We start from the raw sequence: 18,938 nt of genomic DNA, 5'->3' as shown, positions 1-18,938 counted from the left end.
GTTCAGTGCTGACGCCTACAGGTGTCAGTTGCTATTGCGGTTGAACGTCTCCAGGACGGTGGTGTTGGTCTTCTCAAACACCCACTGCTGGCTGGGGACGCTGGGGTCACACGTGTTCATGAACACCTTCCTCTCTGTGGGGTTGCTGTCGATACAGCTGTTACTGATGGGGTGGTATAAACTTTTATCCTACAGAGATGGGGGGAGAGAAAAGAGGAGAGAGATGGTAATGATATATTTAGTTACAGTACATTTCACTGAAAATATTTTCCAAAGAGGTAATTTAATATCAAAATATTGAATAGCCTGCATGGAAAACGAGGAATAATATTTTCTAACTGAGTACACAGCTTTAAGGGATACTTTGGGATTTTGGCAATGAGCCCTTTATTTATTCCCCAGAGTCAGATGAACTTGTGGATACAATGTTTATGTCTCTGCTTCCAGTATGAAGGACGTTAGAGGTAGTTTCACGAGCCAATGCTAACTTGCGTTAGCTCAATGACTGGAAGTCTATGGTAACAACTAGCACGCTAGCTGTTACCATAGACTTCCAGTCATTGCACCATCTCTAGTTAGCAATTGCGCAAACGATAGTTGGCAAACTTCCTTCAAACTACACTGAGACATAAAAATGGTATCCACAAGTTCATCTGACTCAAGGGAATAGATAAAGGGCATTCATTGCCAAAATACCAAAGATTCCCTTTAAAAGCTGAATGTCATTTTTAAAATTATTATTATTATTATTTTTTATCTAGGAAGAAACTGCCTTAGCAAAGCAGCCTGTGGCATTTTATCACAAGGAAAAGGAAATACAAAGGATCAAAAATACATCTTGAAGACTGCTGCTTGGCTGAAGCAAAGAAGTGCATCACAACCAACTCACAAACTTGTCTTTTTCAATCATGAAAAAATTATGTGTGTGTGTGAGAAAGAGAGACCTTACCTTCCTGTAGCGCCACAGCTGGTTACCCTTCAAGCCGTGGCAGTCGTACAGGGTGACAGGGCTGTTGTGAGAGATGGCATCGAAGCAGACCTTTTTTGTGTGCATGGGGCCCCCCACTCGGATGTCCTCCCGCCAGCCAAACGTGAACACCTGGACAGGGCAGAGACAACATGGATCAGATCACCTCCAGAGATGGGCCTCTACCTCTCCTCTTGGAGCCAGTGTCATTCCTGGTCCTGGAGAACCACAGAGCAAGCTTTTGTTCTAGCCCTGATTTAATGAATTATCAAAACTTAGAGGTGTGTTAGTAATAAGCTGGAACAAAAGCCTGCACAACCTGTGAGTCTTCAGAACCAGGGTTGAAGAGAACCTTCCAAAGGAGTTCACACATCGGTCTCCCCCAGGCACGTTCACTCATGGGGGACAGAAGAGTTGTTTGTAAAGGGGCTCCTCTGCTGTCACATTCAAAAGGCCCTGACTTGGACTGCAGCCATGCTGTTTGTCATCCCAGCTTTGAATACAAATTGCAACCATTACAGAGATTAAACAACAACAGCTCTTTAAATGACTTTAATTAAACTGTCAAAGCAGTGTCAGAGCAGGCAACCTAGAAAATAATAAGAAAACATTGCCATCCATCAACGTTTGGTTATGAGCTCTGCTAAAACATAACAAGGGGAATAAATGGGGCTCCATTAGAACAGTAGCGATTATAAAGTTGTGTGTGTAAATTAGAGTGTGCACCAGCTTGTGTGTGTGTGTGCACGTGTAGTGCTTATGAAGGCAGAGCGCTGTCTGTGCACAGTACAAAATGAAGTTCTGTATGCAAAACTAGGAAAACTAGCGCTTTTCACGGCAGACTGTATTCAGTGGTGTCTACTAAGCTCCTCACCTGTCCATGGCTCCACCCGGCCTCACCCCGCCCCTTCAGACATGTCTCCAGGCGGACGGGCGACCCAGACGAAAAGTGTTTGCTCTCCATGCACATGCCACTGCCTGTGTTGCGCAGCTAGAACACACACAGGGGCAGACAAACAGGTTAACAGAGAAAGACAGAAATTAACAGTCATCATTCAATACTAGTCAATACTAGTCATACTATTAACCACTGTCTAGGGCTGTCTGGTTCTCTCAGAACTCTGTCAGCTCTCCTCTTTAGTGAAAAAGTGAGTGATAAGTAATGACGAAGAGGATACTGTGGCAGGAGCATGGCCTTCTGATGACTGAAGTGACAGTGACTGGTTGTCATAGGCCAGACATTCTGTCTGTCTTTCTTGCTCTCTTTCTAATCTAACCTTCTCTCCATATGTCGTCTCTCACTCTTATCTCTTAACTTTCTCTCCTTCTAGCTGTTGGCATGCCTCTCTGAAGACACTAACAGATGAGTGTTGTACCTCTCCCCAGGCGGCAGCAGGGGGCTCCACAGGTGGGTAGTGCTTGGGCAGGTCCCAGGCCACCTCTGTCATGAACCATTTGAAGCTCTTACAGTTGAGGCTGTTCCTCAGGTCCTTCTGCACTGTCATGTCTCCTGCTGACAGGTGCCTGTACTCTGGCCTCCGCTGGTAGATGTACTCTGCATATTCATCCATCCATACCTCGGCCACACGCTTCAGGTTCTGTATAGAGACCAAGGGAGAACAGAAAAAACACTGTTGCTCCACAATGACTATAGGGGGGATGGATGCAGGGTATCAGTCCTTTGGGGCCTCGTTGACTGCTAGATGGCCTCGTCTCTTAAAATACATCCTCATTTCAAGTCAAGGACGGTTTGAGGAGAGGTTTCGTTTTACATAACCATTACCCTTCTAATAGAAGTGGATAAAACAAACTTACAACCAGCAGAGAGTAAAGCCAATGATAACTGCTATTAGGAATCCAGGCAGTCACAGCCAGACTAAGGTTTGGATGGGAGTTACAGTTAGTGAGCACATCCTCCTGCTATAGGGCATACATATACCAAGCAGCACAGAAAACACGGCTCTAAGCCAAACTCTGTTGGCTAACTCCTCTCCAGGTGAGGAGAAGTTCACTGGCACCATCTGCTTGCATGGCGGCTGGGTTTGGGAGGGATGGGCGAGCTGGGTAATCAGCACACCTGGAAGAATGCCAGTGGCGATGAGGAGCTGTGTGGGAGGGGGTGTGGGTGCTGTGCCTCTGGGGTGGTGCTGATGAGGGGGGGCAGGGTCTAGAAGAGGCAGCTGCAGGGAAGTTTTGGGGGAGGCGAGAGCAAAAAGGCGACGTGTGCACAAAAAAGAAGCAGCGCCACAGGCCAGCAATAATTCATGCCTCCTCTGTGACTCTGAATTCCACCATTTTCTCTGAGCTCCACTTCAAAAAGGAACACAGTAAAACCAGGATGAACACACAGAGCTGTGCTTAATTGGCACTTTCTATTTAAGGTACAATATTCACCTCACAATCATTCACCATTTTCATTCTTTCGGCACCATGTTACAGAAAATCTATTAATATGAATGCAGGTATTATGTATGCATATTATGTATGCATTTGAACCAGGGTTTCCGGTAGGAAAATTTGGCGCAGGACATTTGACCGGCAGCCTTTTCATTTGACATTTGAGATATTAACCAGACCCATATGCATTGGGTGCATAAATGACAGAAAATCACATTTAGATTGTTCTTATTAATCTTAACATGGAACTTGAGGATGCAACGGGCATGCGTCCTTCTTACCAAATTCCGATGCGCACATTGAAGATGTTAAAATAACTGTCCACATTTACTTTTCCTCAGCCAACAAGACGAGCAACGAACAGCAAAATCACTAGCCTATGTCAATCTAATACCCCCATTGTAGAAAAGTTACCTATTCTATTGGTCAGCTTGTCATTCTGGGAAAGATAAATAAATAATCTGTATGCTGTGCCGATAAATAAAAAACTGGCACCAGCTAATTGTCCAGTAGAAGAAGAAAAATCCCATTGCAAAATAATGGTTTTTAGCCTATTCATTGATTAACATACAAGTCGATGTAAATACATTTGGCCTACGCGCTTATTGGTCTATAGGTTAATTTGCATAATGTTGTGCAATTAAATTGGTGGTGATTTAACTTTTAAAAAGTATGCAAATGAACAAATAGGCAGATAAACATGGAGAGTCACATGTATTTACATCAAATGTTATGTCCATAAATGAATAGGCTAAAATGCATTATTTTGTAATGGGATTTTTTTCCTTCTCCTGGACAATTAGCCGGTGGCAGTTTTATTTATTGTCTTTTCATTATTATTATAATTTTTGACCAAAAGCTGGCTATTACCAACTAACAGAACCCCTGATTTGAAGAATTGTAGACTGAACTGGAGGTTCTTGTGTCTTTGTTGGTGCATCTTCTTTCTGAAGAAATACATTATTAACAACTGACCCCAATCCACATTCATTAACATTTCTCCCTCATAGACAGAACAGACATTCATTCTTCTGAGAGGCTATTCCCCCATGCTAGATGAATACAAGCCAAAAAGTAAGCCAACGAACAGGCCAATAGGTTTCACTTACACAGCCTTCCAAGCCAAAACAGGTTTTGGGCAGGGATCAGCATACATAATGGACAGTTTCAGCTGTATTCCAAAAGGTTTCGGAAGAATGTGAAAATATACTGAACAAAAATATAAAAACGCAACATGTAGAGAGTTGGTCCCATGTTTCATGAGCTGGGGGGAAAAAAATCCCTGAAATTTTCCGTACGCAAAAAAAGCTGTTTTCACTCAAATTTTGTGCACATTTGTTTACATCCCTGTTAGTGAACATTTCCCCTTTGCCAAGATAATCCATCCACCTGACAGGTGTGGCATATCAAGAAGCTGATTAAACAGCATGATCATTACGCAGGTGCACCTTTTGCTGGGGACAATAAAAGGCCACTTTAAAATGTGTAGTTGTGTCACACAACGCCACAGATGTCTCAAGTTTTGAGGGAGCGTGCAATTGGCAAACTGACTGCAGGAATGTCCACCGAGCTGTTGCCAGAGAATTGAATGTTCATTTCTCGAACATAAACTGCATCCAACGTAATTTTAGAGAATTTGGCAGTACATTCAAGCGGCCTCACAACCACAGACCACGTGTAACCTTGCCAGCCCAGGACCTCCACATCCGGTTTCGTCACCTGCTGAGGAGTATTTCAGTTTGTAATAAAGCCCTTTTGTGGTGAAAATCTACTGATTGGCTGGGCTTGGCTCCCAAGTGAGTGGGCCTGGCTGCCAAGTGAGTGGGCCTGGCTGCCAAGTGGGTGGGACTATGCACTCCAAGGTCCACCCATGGCTGCACCCCATCCCAGTCCATAGATTAGGGTCTAATGATTTTCTCTCTCAATTGAACGATTTATAGTTCAATTATGAACTGTAACTCGTTCAATATTTTTGTTCAGTCTAGTTCTCATTCAGTGTAGAAGCATCAAAAGATATCATAGAACTTGTTTTTCTCTTATGAACTGTAACTCAGTAAAATGTTTGCACGTTGCGTTTATATTTTTGTTCAGTCTAGTTCTCATTCAGTGTAGAAGCATCAAAAGATATCATAGAACTTGTTTTTCTCTTAAGCTTCTTTACAGTGCATTCTTAATCAAGGTCACTTATCTATCCTTGTGCATTTTGTGGACAAAAAACGACAGGGGGCCATATCACAAGAACATAGGACGACAGACACCTTGGTGGAGAAAAGCAGGGAAAAACAGAAAAGCTGAGCGTTTATTATTTTGAGTCTCGTTTTTTTCTGAATGCTCAAGCTGTTACACCACAGCGCCAGCCGAGGCATGAGCATGAGGAGGTTAAATCAGTTCACCACCAGAATGAAGAGGACTTTCTTAAATCGTTCATTCCCACTGCACTGCTGACTGTGGAACACACTCAACATTCACGTCAAACCCTCCTCACCTTCCCACAGCGGGACACCTATCGATTCAGTCACAGCATTCCTGATGGCTGTGACGAGTGAGTGTGGGGCTGCAATATAAAGGTGTGTGTGTGTGTATCATTGAGGATCCAACTACTGCAGAGAAACTCAGCAGAGGAGATGAATGCTCTCTTTACTAGACACCTCGGAGAACAAATTCTGCAATAAATGTTCCATATACAGACCTGCCAACGTTGAAGTATCTGTATGAGTACCACTTTAGAGCTGCGGCGGCACTCGCGGACCACACGACGGCACGTGACACCCACACCGATCAAATGATAGGCAAATGCTTATTTTTTTGACCCAATAATGGTTTTGGTAGAAGACTGGATCTGTAGGTATAATATGCTATAGACCAGGGTGCCCCAACTAGCGGCCCGTGGGTGGTTTTATTTGGCCCCCCCGAGTTTTTGTAGAAAAATTCAATTTTTAACGACAAAAAAAAGCACTTGCTGGACATAAGATCATAAAAACAGCAGAAAATTATCTCCAAGTGATTTTAATTTAGGAAATCTGTTCAAGTATTCCGACACATAATAGAGAGACACGTGATCATATACAAACGTAAACAAGGTTAGAAAAAATTATGTTTTAGTCAAATATTATATCTGTTTGGGATTCTTCCGGTCAATTCTTCCGGTCAAAACAGGCAGTGATCGGTTGAAGAGCATGCATTTAGTTTTCCCTGCGTTTAAGAGCAGTTGGAGGCCACGGAAGGAGAGTTGTATGGCATTGAAGCTCATCTGGAGGTTAGTTAACACAGTGTCCAAAGAGGGGCCAGAAGTATACAGAATAGTGTCGTCTGCGTAGAGGTGTACCAGAGAATCACGAGCAGCAAGAGCAACATCATTGATGTATACAGAGAAGAGAGTCGGCCCGAGGATTGAACCCTGTGGCACCCCCAGAGACAGCCAGAGGTCCGGACAACAGGCCCTCCGATTTGACACACTGAACTCTATCAGAGAAGTAGTTGGTAAACCAGGCGAGGCAATCATTTGAGAAACCAAGGCTGTCGAGTCTACCAATAAGAATGTGGTGATTGACAGAGTCGAAAGCCTTGGTCGATGAATAAGACTGCAGAGTAATATCTTATCGATGGCGGTTATGATGTCGTTTAGGACCTTGAGCTTGGCTGAGGTGCACCCATGACCAGCTCTGAAACCAGATTGCATAGCGGAGAAAGTACGGTGGGATTCGAAATGGTCGGTAATCTGTTAACTTGGCTTTTGAAGACCTTAGAAAGACAGGGTAGGATAGATATAGGTCTGTAGCAGTTTGGGTCTAGAGTGTCACCCCCTTTGAAGAGGGGGATGACCGCGGCAGCTTTCCAATCTTTGGGAATCTCAGACGATACGAAATAGAGGTTTACAGGCTAGTAATATGAGTTGCAACAATTTTGGCAGATAATTTTAGAAAGAGAGGGTCCAGATTGTCTAGCCCCGGCTGATTTGTAAGGGTCCAGATTTTGCAGCTCTTTCAGAACATCAGCTATCTGGATTTGGGTAAAGGAGAAATGGTGGGGGCTTTTGCGGGTTGCTGTGAAGAGTGCCGGGCAGTTGACCGGGGTAGGGGTAGCCAGGTGGAAAGCATGGCCAGCCGTAGAGAAATGCTTATTGAAATTCTCAATTATAGTGGAAGTATTGGTGGTGACAGTGTTTCCTAGGCTCAGAGCAGTGGGCAGCTGGGAGGAGGTGCTCTTATTCTCCATGGACTTTACAGTGTCCCAAAACTTTTTTTGAGTTTGTACTACAGGATGTAAATTTCTGTTTGAAAAAGCTAGCCTTAGCTTTCCTAACTGCCTGTGTATATTTGTTCCTAACTTCCCTGAAAAGTTGCATATCACGGGGGCTATTTGATGCTAATGCAGAACGCCGCAGGATGTTTTTGTGCTGGTCCAGGGCAGACAGGTCTGGAGTGAACCAATGACTGACTATATCTATTCCTAGTTCTACATTTTTTGAATGGGGCGTGCTTATTTAAGCTGGTGAGGTAGGCACTTTTAAAGAATAGCCAGGCATCATCTACTGACGGGATGAGGTCAATGTCATTCCAGGATACCCCGGCCAGGTCAATTAGAAAGGCCTGCTCGCAGAAGTGTTTTAATTAAGGAGCGTTTGACAGGGATGAGTGGAAGCTGTTTGACCGCTGACCCATTACGGATGAAGGCAATGAGGCAGAGATTGCTGAGATCTTGATTGAAAACAGCAGAGGTGTATTTGGAGGGTGAGTTAGTTAGGATGACATCTGTGAAGGTGCCCGTGTTTACGGATTTGGAGTTGTACCTGGTAGGTTCATTGATAATTTGTGTGAGATTGAGGGCATCAATCAATCTTGGATTGTAGGATGGCCGGGGTGTTAAGCATGTCCCAGTTTAGGTCACCTAGTAGCACGAGCTCAGAAGATAGATGGGGGGCAATCAATTCTCATATGGTATCGAGAGCACAGCTGGGATGTCTATAGCAAGCGGCAACAGTGAGAGACTTGTTACTGGAAAGGTGAATTTTTAGAAGTAGAAGCTCGATTTGTTTGGGTACAGATTTGAATAGTAATACAGAACTCTGCAGGCTATCTTTGCAGTAGATTGCAACACTGCCCCCTTCGGCAGTTCTATCTTGACGGAAAATGCTATAGTTAGCAATGGAGAGTTCAAGGTTTTTGGTGGTTTTCCTAAGCCAGGATTCAGACACGACTAAGACATCCAGGTTGGCAGAGTGTGCTGAAGCAGAGAGTAAAACAAACTTAGGGAGTAGGCTTCTAATGTTAACATGCATGAAACCAAGGCTTTTACGGTTACAGAAGTCAACAAATGAGAGCACCTGGTGAGTGGGAGTGGAGCTAAAAAAAAAACACTTAAAAAAAAAAAAAAAAACACAAATCCACACCACATTGGGTGAGGCGGGTTGCAGGAGAGTATTTTGAAGTTGAGGTTTAGGAAAAATATGAAAAAGAACGCAAATAAAAATATATATACACATGGGACGAGAAAAGACAAAGACAAAGACGTCTGACTGCTACGCCATCTTGGATATCTAAAATGTGAACTGGCTTCTCAGTTTTGTTTGGGGAAAAATTCTGAATGATTCAATTACTGGATGCAATGTAGCAGTCTACTGTATTTGGAATATAAAACTGCATTAGGCCTAAATATATGAGCTTGTTTCAAATCTCCATACCTGATCTAGTCCATCAAATCTTCCTTCTCAGATAGGTCTACAATTAATTTAATATGCCTTGTTGTCATTGGTGAACTGACTAGGCTATTATCACATCATTAGCAGCCTTTTGTTGACATACAGTAATATAAGGAGGACAGATCAAATACTGATTAATTAAGTCTAACATAACTTTCTGTGAAGGACGGTATTAGCGGAAAAGCTTTCACTTCTACCCACGCACAGCGCACACTGAACTACCGCAACACTGTACGCTTCCTTGTCAATGTGCTCGCAGATATCAAAGCATGTGCCGCCCGCTAAATAGGCTACACACGTTCAGGAGCAGAGATGTTGTTGGTCAAGCTATTTAACGAGTGGGGAAAAAAATGCAAGAATCGGCAGAACCCTGCACATATTAGAGCAAGTGCACATAAAAGCAGGGCAGTAAGCTTAATAAAAAATACAAATAAAAAAACTTGCCTCAACTTAGCAAAGTAGCAAGATTGATACCGTACCAGCGTACGTACATGAACCTCAAATTGCGTGCATGGTACACAAAATGCATACAGGTTAGCAGGTTTGCATGATATACTGTAGTATGTTTTTCTTTGTAAATCCTTTTCTAGAGGAGAAAAGAGGAAAAGGAGGGTCTAGGAACCAACACTCACCCTAGCCAGGCTGACCCCGCCAGGGACCTTGTAGGGGACATACTTCCTGTAGATGTGACCCACCCTGGAGCACGGGATGTCCTCCATACGCCCGCCACACATCCACACCTGTGGAGAGACAGCGAGAGAGGGCGGACAAGGTAGAAGGAGAGAGGTTTAACACAGCCAGCTGTGTGGGGGTCAGGGCATCACAGCAGTGTTAGTGGGTGTGTCTCCTGTGTCAGTGTGTGCCTGTGGTGTGCAGCTGTAAACAGTATGAGGACATGAGAGGCTGACAGGTACTAGGAAAGCAGGGAGGGAGAAAGAGAGTGGTTTCAGAGGGAGGGATGGAGAAATTAGAGAAAGACCAATATGGATTTTTGGGGTCAAGGAGGATGATGGCCAATATTTTAGGGCGATATTCAATATCGTAATATTTAAAAAACCATACATTTCACTTTTTTTTTTTTTTTTTTTTACCAATCTAAGTACATAACGTAATGTTAATACTTTTATTTGAATTGTAATTCTCTTGATAAACTGGGTAAATTAAGATGGCATTGGTCTACAAACAATACAGGTGAAAGAATATTCAATAGGAGTGTGTGTATGGATTGAGTGATTGAGCTTGTTTAGGCTGATCAGTGGAGTCTATGGTGCTACAGACGACAATCTGTTTTCCTTCCTTTTGGGACTTACATTAGCCTAATGATCAACAACATTTGCATAGAAGCATCACTCCAGGATGTCACGCCTGTATGGAAGGACATATAGGCACTGCTGTTTGAGAATATAAAATAACATCTTTTCAATTCAAATAGCTCCTACGTAACATGATTTGTGATCGGGAAAAGGTATATTTTTCCAGCTGTCAGGACGCACCCCTAAACATCTCAGGTGCCAGGACAAAATTCGAAACAACTCAATTGGCTAGTTTAGACATTTGCCAAGAAATGCGGGTTGGCGGGTTGTAACTTGATCCTACTGCTACGATTGGATAGAGAGGCTGTAACTCAGCTCCCTTTTCCACATCTCCCTTCATCGCTCATATCACTTGGTGCCATTTACTGTTACTATGAGAACTAGCTCAACGGCGATGTCATTTGCTACCAAGCCATAAATGTGCATAATATCTAACAAGGAGAGGGAGGGTAGGAAAAATTCGTTGGACAAAGCCTATAGGAAAATGTTGTTTTTGTCAAAAAAAAAAAAAAAAGTAAGGTCTGTGTTAAACACAGGTTTAAGAGATCTTACACGATTTGCTCTGAGATAATCTTCATCCGCCAACATCGCTTTGTAATCCAAAAAAACACAAAGGCTTTATAATTCATAAATGTCTTGTTAAATTGACTGATATGTCATAGAACAAAACGTATAAGATCTTCTAAGCCTGTTTTAACCTCAGACCCAATTTTCAACGGTTATCCCAAAACCCTATTCTTTCCCCATAGGAATGGCTGAATGAAACCTAGGTAACTAATTAATTTATGTTTTTTAGGATTACAAGCTGGCAAGCTTCATGGCCAACATTTATTTAGGCATTTTAAAACCGTTTCTCCTTTCCCTATTACGACAATCATCTAATCCGACTTGCAACCGTGAATTTACAGATACGATTGCAGGTGGTCAGATCAGCACACCAGTAAATAGATAACATTACATCGCAAGTCAGATTGCTCGTTCCCGAACATGATGCATGTGCAGAATGATAACCAGCTAATGTTAGCTAGCTATGTTGGTTATTTCTATCTGATTTCTCAGCACCATGGCATAGTAGCTAATATAGCTAGCAAACTAACACCGCAGATGAACGGATTAGTTATCGTAATCTTCGCTAAAAGGTAACATAGCTATCTGCTTAGCTAGCTTGCTTATTGCATGCATGTTCGGACATGTCGACATAAGCTTTATTTATTAGTGAATGAACTAAACTAATGTTTGCAACAGGAGTTTGATTTTGGTCACTGTGCCAATTCATCCTTTTCTTAATACTGCACGTGTCTGTTGGAGAATGAGCTAGTTCGCTGCTGCTGATTTTCCCACCAAGACATTCCTTGGCATTGTTCAGTGCTCATGGCTCAGGCGGTGAGTGGCGGCTGGTAGCATAGTAGCAGCTTTGCTGTGTAGAGGGACTATCGGCTAAGCCGATAAAAGGGCCGACAGCCGATAGACTAGAAAAGTCCAATATCAGCCTGATATATCGTCTCGGACGATTATCGGTCGTTCTCTAAGAGGGATGACGGATAAAAGGTAGCAGGGAGGCACAATAGCTATACAGTGACATCACTACACAGAGAATAAGACTACTATAAATGCCTCATGGGCCTCTTTGGACAGACATATGGCTAAGACGGAAGGAAAATCTGACTGTAGAAGACAGCATGATGCTAAAGGCAGGCCTGAAATGTCACTGTGTGAATGTGACATACTTCAGGTTGACTCTTCTGGGTTAGGTGAAAGCTTTGAGCCATGGGCCAAAACAAGTCTACTGTGAACTTTGTGCTGCCGGCCTGAAAGGGACAAGAGGTTGTCGGAGGCACCATCACGTGGAAACTCCTCATTCTGATTTGTAATCCTCCATGTAATCCCCAATTTTCAGTTTTTGATTTGTTAAAAAAGTTTGAAATATCCAATAAATGTCGTTCCACTTCATGATTGTGTCCCACTTGTTGTTGATTCTTCACAAAAAAATACAGTTTTATATCTTTATGTTTGAAGCCTGAAATGTGGCAAAAGGTCGCAAAGTTCAAGGGGGCCCGAATACTTTCGCAAGGCACTGTAGTAGCTACTAAAACAATTGGATACCACGAAATTGGGGAGAAAAAGGGGTAAAAATTCAAAACAAAAAACACAACAATAAAAAAATAAATAGCTTTTTAGTCTAAACTCCACTTGTTTGGAGGAAGAAGAAGGATGAGTACAACCCCAAGAACACCATCCCAACCGTGAAGCATGGAGGTGGAAACATCATTCTTTGGGGATGCTTTTCTGCATCCCTTTCTGCAAAGGGAACAGGACGACTGCACCGTATTGAGGGGAGGCTGGATGGGGCCATGTATCGCGAGATCTTGGCCAACAACCTCCTTCCCTCAGTAAGAGCATTGAAGATGGGTCGTGGCTGGGTCTTCCAGCATGACAAGGACCCGAAACACACAGCCAGGGCAACTAAGGCTCTGTAAGAAGCATCTCAAGGTCCTGGAGTGGCCTAGCCAGTCTCCAAACCTGAACCCAATAGAAAATCTTTGGAGGGAGCTGAAAGTCTGTATTGCCCAGCGACAGCCCCGAAACCTGAAGGATCTGGAGAAGGTCTGTATGGAGGAGTGGGCCAAAATCCCTGCTGCAGTGTGAACAAACCTGGTCAAGAACTACAGGAAACGTATGATCTCTAATTGCAAACAAAGGTTTCTGTACCAAATATTAAGTTCTGCTTTTCTGATGTATCAAATACTTATGTCATGCAATAAAATGCTAAGTAATTACTTAAAAATCATACAATGTGATTTTCTGGATTTTTGTTTTAGATTCTGTCTCTCACTGTTGAAGTGCACCCATGACAAAAATTACAGACCTCTACATGCTTTGTAAGTAGGAAAACCTGCAAAATCGGCAGTGCATCAAATACTTGTTCTCCCCACTGTATATGTGTTCGTCAACTGAGGGGTGGGTTTTGCAAACATAAAAAGCTATTCAGAGTTATTTTAATTTTGTGGTTACCTCACCCTTGTCTTTGGTTTTAGATAAAACAACCATACTTACAGTATCAGAAAAACTGGTTTTGGAGCAGTGGCTTCGTCCTTGCTGAGCAGCCTTTCAGGTTATGTCAACATAGGACTCGTTGTGCTGTGGATATGGATACTTTTGTACCTGTTTCCTCCAGCATCTTCACAAGATCCTTTGCTGTTGTTCTGGGATTGATTTGCACTTTTCGACAAAGACAGAACGCATCTCTAGGTGACAGAACGCGTATCCTTCCTGAGCAGTATGACGGCTGCATGGTCCCATGGTGTTTTTACTTGCGTACTATTGTTTGTACAGATGAACGTGGTACCTTCAGACGTTTGGAAATTGTTCCCAAGGATGAACCAGACTTGTGGAGGTCTACAATTTGTTTTCTGAGGGCTTGGCTGATTTCTTTTGATTTTCCCATGTCAAGCAAAGAGGCACTGAGTTTGAAGGTAGGCCTTGAAATACATCCACAGGTACACCTCCAATTGACTCAAATGATGTCAATTAGCCTATCAGAAGCTTCTAAAGCTATGATATCATTTTCTGGAATTTTCAAATCTGTTTAAAGGCATAGTCAAGTTAGTGTATGTAAACTTCTGACCCACTGGAATTGTGATACAGTGAATTATAAGTGAAATTATCTGTCTGTAAACAATTGTTGGAAAAATGACTTGTGTCATGCACAAAGTAGATGTCCTAACCGACTTGCCAAAACTATAGTTTGTTAACAACAAATTTGTGGTGTGGTTGAAAAACGAGTTTTAATGACTCCAACCTAAGTGTATGTAAACTTCCGACTTCAACTGTACATAATTCAGAAGATCAAAATACAACTTACTAAGAAATTCACTGCCTGTGTTACCAAAGTATTATCTGACAGCAATGAAGAGAATATTCTCTAGTCTTGGCCATGGTTTTATTATCCGCTTCTCTCTGAATTCCAACAGTTGAGAGAGACAGTATTACACTGGTAAAAGGCTCCAGAATTATCTAAATGAAGGGTCGCTTCTAACATTTTGGACTCCTATACCCAGACCAGGGCTGAGACCTGTCAAGGGTCCAGACGGCAAATAAACCTCTAATTTGATGAGAGGATGGGTTGAGCTGCACCCTCCCCAAACGTTACCTAGGTTTTCATGTTCTAATGCAGTATTTAGCCAAGCAGAGGAGTGCCACTTCAACTTTCTGCTGACTTTTACGAACACTGGCAGTATCAGTGAGCTGAATATAAGTGAGTCTGTAAGAGCATTGTGGTTTTAAAACCACAATTTAATTATTTTGATGAGCTTTCCAAAAAACTTTAGCTCCAAAGGGGAAAGGGAGGGCCGGAGTTGGGAGACAGTGGAGAGACTAGTGCTTTACATGCAGCGAGAGTCCGCATAATAAATGGCTATCCTATGGAATAATTCATAGTGAGGCAGAACTCTAAAGCATAATCTAATATGGTTTCTGAGTATGATGGATGTAGGAGTTCTCCGAGCAGCAGAGCGGATTTGAACCAGAATGATTGAAACATGAGGTGAAATCTGAATACCAACTTCCACCATTGCCTTAAAGCTAGTTAGTTAATTGGTTTCTGATAAAAACTTGGCAGCGGTGGCTTCAGCTTGTTGATGGTGTGACGGTTCGTCAATCGGGGTGTGCAAACCTTTGTTCCATCCCAGCACTGACACACCTGACACAGCGGTTAGCGCATTGGGCAAGCAACTGAAAGGTCACTGATTGGAATACCCGAGCCAACAAGGTGAAAAATGTGTCGATGTACCCTTGAGCAAGGTACTTCACCCTAATACGCTCCAAGGGTGCTGTAGTACTATGGCTGACCCTGTAAAACAACATTTCACTGCACCTATCGGGCAAATTATTATCAGGCCCTTTATTATGAAGTGTTGCAGTAGTACTGGGCTGGAACAAAAGCCTTTTTTTGTGTATCTCCAGGACTAAAGATCAAAGAACACTGCTGTAAGTCAATAAGGGCATCTTCCCAAAAACAACTTTGCCATCTTAGTGTCCATTGTCATTGTGGCGTTTTACCTTGAAAGAGATTTCGTACTGCTCTCCTCCCCAGATCTCCAGTCCCGTGTCATATCCTCCCAACTCCCAGAACCACTTCCTGTCCACGGCAAAGAGTCCGCCAGCCATCACAGGAGACCTGATGGACAAAAGGGGGGGTGGGGTGTAAGACAACACCAATACATGTCACACTCATACCCCAACATGATGACATTGTCCCTCAATCAATCACTGGCTTCAGACCAGCCAAAATGACAGGAAGATATTAATTCTCACGAAGGATAAATCAAAAACATGTAAGTCAGTGTGGAAAGGTGACTGCTATGGCAGGCATGCGGTTTATAACCGTCTTTATAGACTGTTTGTGCGAGTTGAAGGCTTTATTACTCAACCAGACTCATCAATTTGGGAATTAACTGCAGGCTTACCCGGGGGTTCTCTGAACACAGAAACAATTAAACCATCAACGCCATGGCGGAACCTGACTGGCATAATAAGCACCATACTCAACTCATAATGTTAAACACATAATAAAACTCAATTTCCACTGTACAGTAGGATAGTTTCCCTCAAGTGGCGCTCAATGAAAATCAGGACATAGGCTGCATCGAGGACGTCTTCCTTCCCCACAGTGACTGTACGTACATATGCCAACCAGAAGCCATGGATTACAGGCAACATTCGCACTGAGCTAAAGGGTAGAGCTGCCACTTTCAAGGAGCGGGCCTCTAACCCGGAAGCTTATAAGAAATCCCGCTATGCCCTGAGACGAACCATCAAACAGGCAAAGCGTCAATACAGGACTAAGATTGAATCGTACTACACCAGCTCTGACGAGCGTCGGATGTGGCAGGGTTTGCAAACTACTACAGACTACAAAGGGAAGCACAGCCGAGAGCTGCCCAGTGACACAAGCCTACCAGACGAGCTAAATAACTTCTATGCTCGCTTAAAGGCAAATCACACTGAAACACGCATGAGAGCATCAGCTGTTCCGGATGACCGTGTGATTAAGCTCTCCGCAGCCGATGTGAGGAAGACCTTTAAAACAGGTCAATATTTACAAGGCACTGGGGCAGACGGATTACCAGGATGTGTACTCTGAGCATGCGCTGACCATCCGGAAAGTGTCTTCACTGACATTTTCAACTTCTCCCTATCTGAGTCTGTAATACCAACATGTTTCAATCAGACCACCATAGTCCCTGTGCCCAAGAACACTAAGGTAACCTGCCTAAATGACTACCGACCCGTAGGACTCATATCTGTAGCCATGAAATGCATTGAAAGGCTGGTCATGGCTCACAACACCATTATCCCAGAAACCCTAGATCCACTCCAATTTGTATACCGCGCCAACAGATCCACAGATTATGCAATCTCAAATTGCACTCCACACTGCCCTTTCACACCTGGACAAAAGGAACACCTATGTGAGAATGCTATTCATTGACTCAGCGTTCAACACCATAGCTTAGTGATGAACTTTGAAGGTACTAAGGACCCTGGGACTAAAACACCTCCCTCTGCAACTGGATCCTGGACTTCCTGATGGACCGCCCCCGGGTGGTAAGGGTAGGTAACAACACATCCGCCATGCTGATCCTCAACACGGGGGCCCCTTAGGGGTGAATGACCAGTCCCCTCCTGTAACCTCTGTTCACTCATGACTGCACGGCCAGGCACGACTTCAACATCATCATTAAGTTTGCTGATGACACAACTGTGATCACTGACAACGATGAGACCACCTATAGGGAGGAGGTCAGAGACCTGACCGTGTTGTGCCAGGATAACTCTACCTACATGTACATATTACCTCAATTACCTCAACACCGGTGCCCCCGCACATTGACTCTGTACCCCTTGTATATAGCCCTGCTATTGTTATTTACTGATGCTCTTTAATTATTTGTTATTTTTATCTCTTACTTTTTTGGGGGGGTATTTTCTTAAAACTGCATTGTTGGTTATGGGCTTGTAAGTAAGCATTTTACTGTTGTATTCGGCGCACGTGACAAATTTTGATTTGAAATCTTGTTGAGAATCCCAAGGAAAAACATACTTCTGTCAAAACTTGTGTGTGTGTGTGTCAGTGGTCAGGCGTGTGTCAGAGATGCATAGTTTGGTAAGTCTTCGTTATGTGTGTATTCAACTGGGGCCAAAATGGTAGTAGTCATTTGCCCCTCCGTGATTTGATGTGCTGTCACTCTCATGACATTTAAACTTATCTGATGGGGTTCTAATAAATCAGTTGCAGAGGGGTGATTATGAACGTAGTGTGTTAATTGATGAACCAGGCAGACAGGATTTGTACAGAATTTGGGGGGACCCTGAATGGCATCCTTATTACAGGAGACGTGTCCCTGACTGGAAGGGCTATCAGAGGGAGACAATGAGACTATTAAACAGGCAGGCTACAGTCTCCACATACACACCACAGGCTGTCATGGCAACTAGCGGCCCCCTTCAACTCTAAATTGGAGGCAGAGATGAACTCTCTCTGGATGGATATTGGAGGGGAGAGAGAAGTTAGACGTTTGAGTGACTCGTAAGAAGGCCGGGCAGGCAGATGTCTGGGTCCTAAACTTCTCCGTTAGAATGATCAATTAAGGGAAATCGATAGTTACATATCGCAACATTATTTTGGAAGATATTATATCGAATCTTTGACTCCAAGTAACAATTTGGGGGGAAAAAATATTTTAAAAATCTGTTAGGTAGCGTTAGCTAGAGCTAGTCGGCTGTACCGGCGCCAGAACTCTGGTAATGTTCATCCTATAGCTTGTTCTCCATCTTTTTAAATAGCGAGCCAACATGTTTCACACTTTAATTTCTATGACTGATCAAAACTAATTTCCTCATGCTCTCCCTTGTCTCTCTGCAGCAGACATATAGTGAGCAATATGATTGGAACATCAAAATGCAATGAAATCGCATTATCGAATTGCAATACATATCGCATCGGAACTTAAGTATTGTGATATCGTATCGTGAGGTCCCTGGAAATTCCCAGCTCTAATGTCTGGAATGCTGAATTACATCTGTTTGGGGGCATTCAAATGGCAGAAGTCTTTGGCATTCAACAGCGTGAACCCCAAGGCTGCGCAACACAGATAAAGAAGGTAGCCGTGGAGGCAAAGGGCTGTCTTATGTAAAGCATTTATCAGCAGAGGACTGCTCAGCTGAGGTTACTCCCTCACTGGCACCACATCATTTCTATTCCATCCCTCCCTCCTTACTGCCCTCTCCTCAAATTTTCATTACACTATTCTGTGTCGCTTTGCAAGAATTAGAATTCCATTTCAAATCGACCATGAATATTCAGTCACAATTTAGTTTTACTTCAAATTGCAAAGCCGATATTCCCAATTTCAGTCTAATGACCTCTGAGGGAGCGCTCACAAAAGTGTAGAGCCGAGAGAATCCTTGTGTCATCTTGCAATGAAAGGGGAGTGGAGCATATTGCCCATCAGGCCAGGAGGCATGGAGCATGGAGGGATTTAGAGGCTTTCACACCCAGGGG

At 43.3% G+C, this 18,938-nt stretch overlaps 1 protein-coding gene across 1 annotated transcript in view; it reads right to left on the bottom strand.

Annotated features, from left to right (window-relative positions):
• Positions 1 to 18,938, bottom strand: part of LOC139419497 (polypeptide N-acetylgalactosaminyltransferase 10-like) — a 90,392-nt gene continuing 71,454 nt past the window's right edge. The window contains exons 7-12 of the mRNA XM_071169453.1: positions 15,434 to 15,551; positions 9,695 to 9,802; positions 2,344 to 2,565; positions 1,842 to 1,958; positions 950 to 1,099; positions 1 to 189 (exon numbers count right to left, since the gene is read on the bottom strand). Of these exons, the coding sequence (XP_071025554.1) occupies positions 25 to 189; positions 950 to 1,099; positions 1,842 to 1,958; positions 2,344 to 2,565; positions 9,695 to 9,802; positions 15,434 to 15,551 (880 nt within the window). The 3' untranslated portion in view covers positions 1 to 24. The remainder of the gene's footprint in view (positions 190 to 949; positions 1,100 to 1,841; positions 1,959 to 2,343; positions 2,566 to 9,694; positions 9,803 to 15,433; positions 15,552 to 18,938) is intronic.

This window comes from Oncorhynchus clarkii, chromosome 10, assembly GCF_045791955.1.
Source record: "Oncorhynchus clarkii lewisi isolate Uvic-CL-2024 chromosome 10, UVic_Ocla_1.0, whole genome shotgun sequence".
Classification (NCBI taxonomy): Eukaryota; Metazoa; Chordata; class Actinopteri; order Salmoniformes; family Salmonidae; genus Oncorhynchus; species Oncorhynchus clarkii.
Note: the sequence above shows the minus strand (reverse complement) of the source record. Positions and strands in the feature narration are given on the sequence as shown.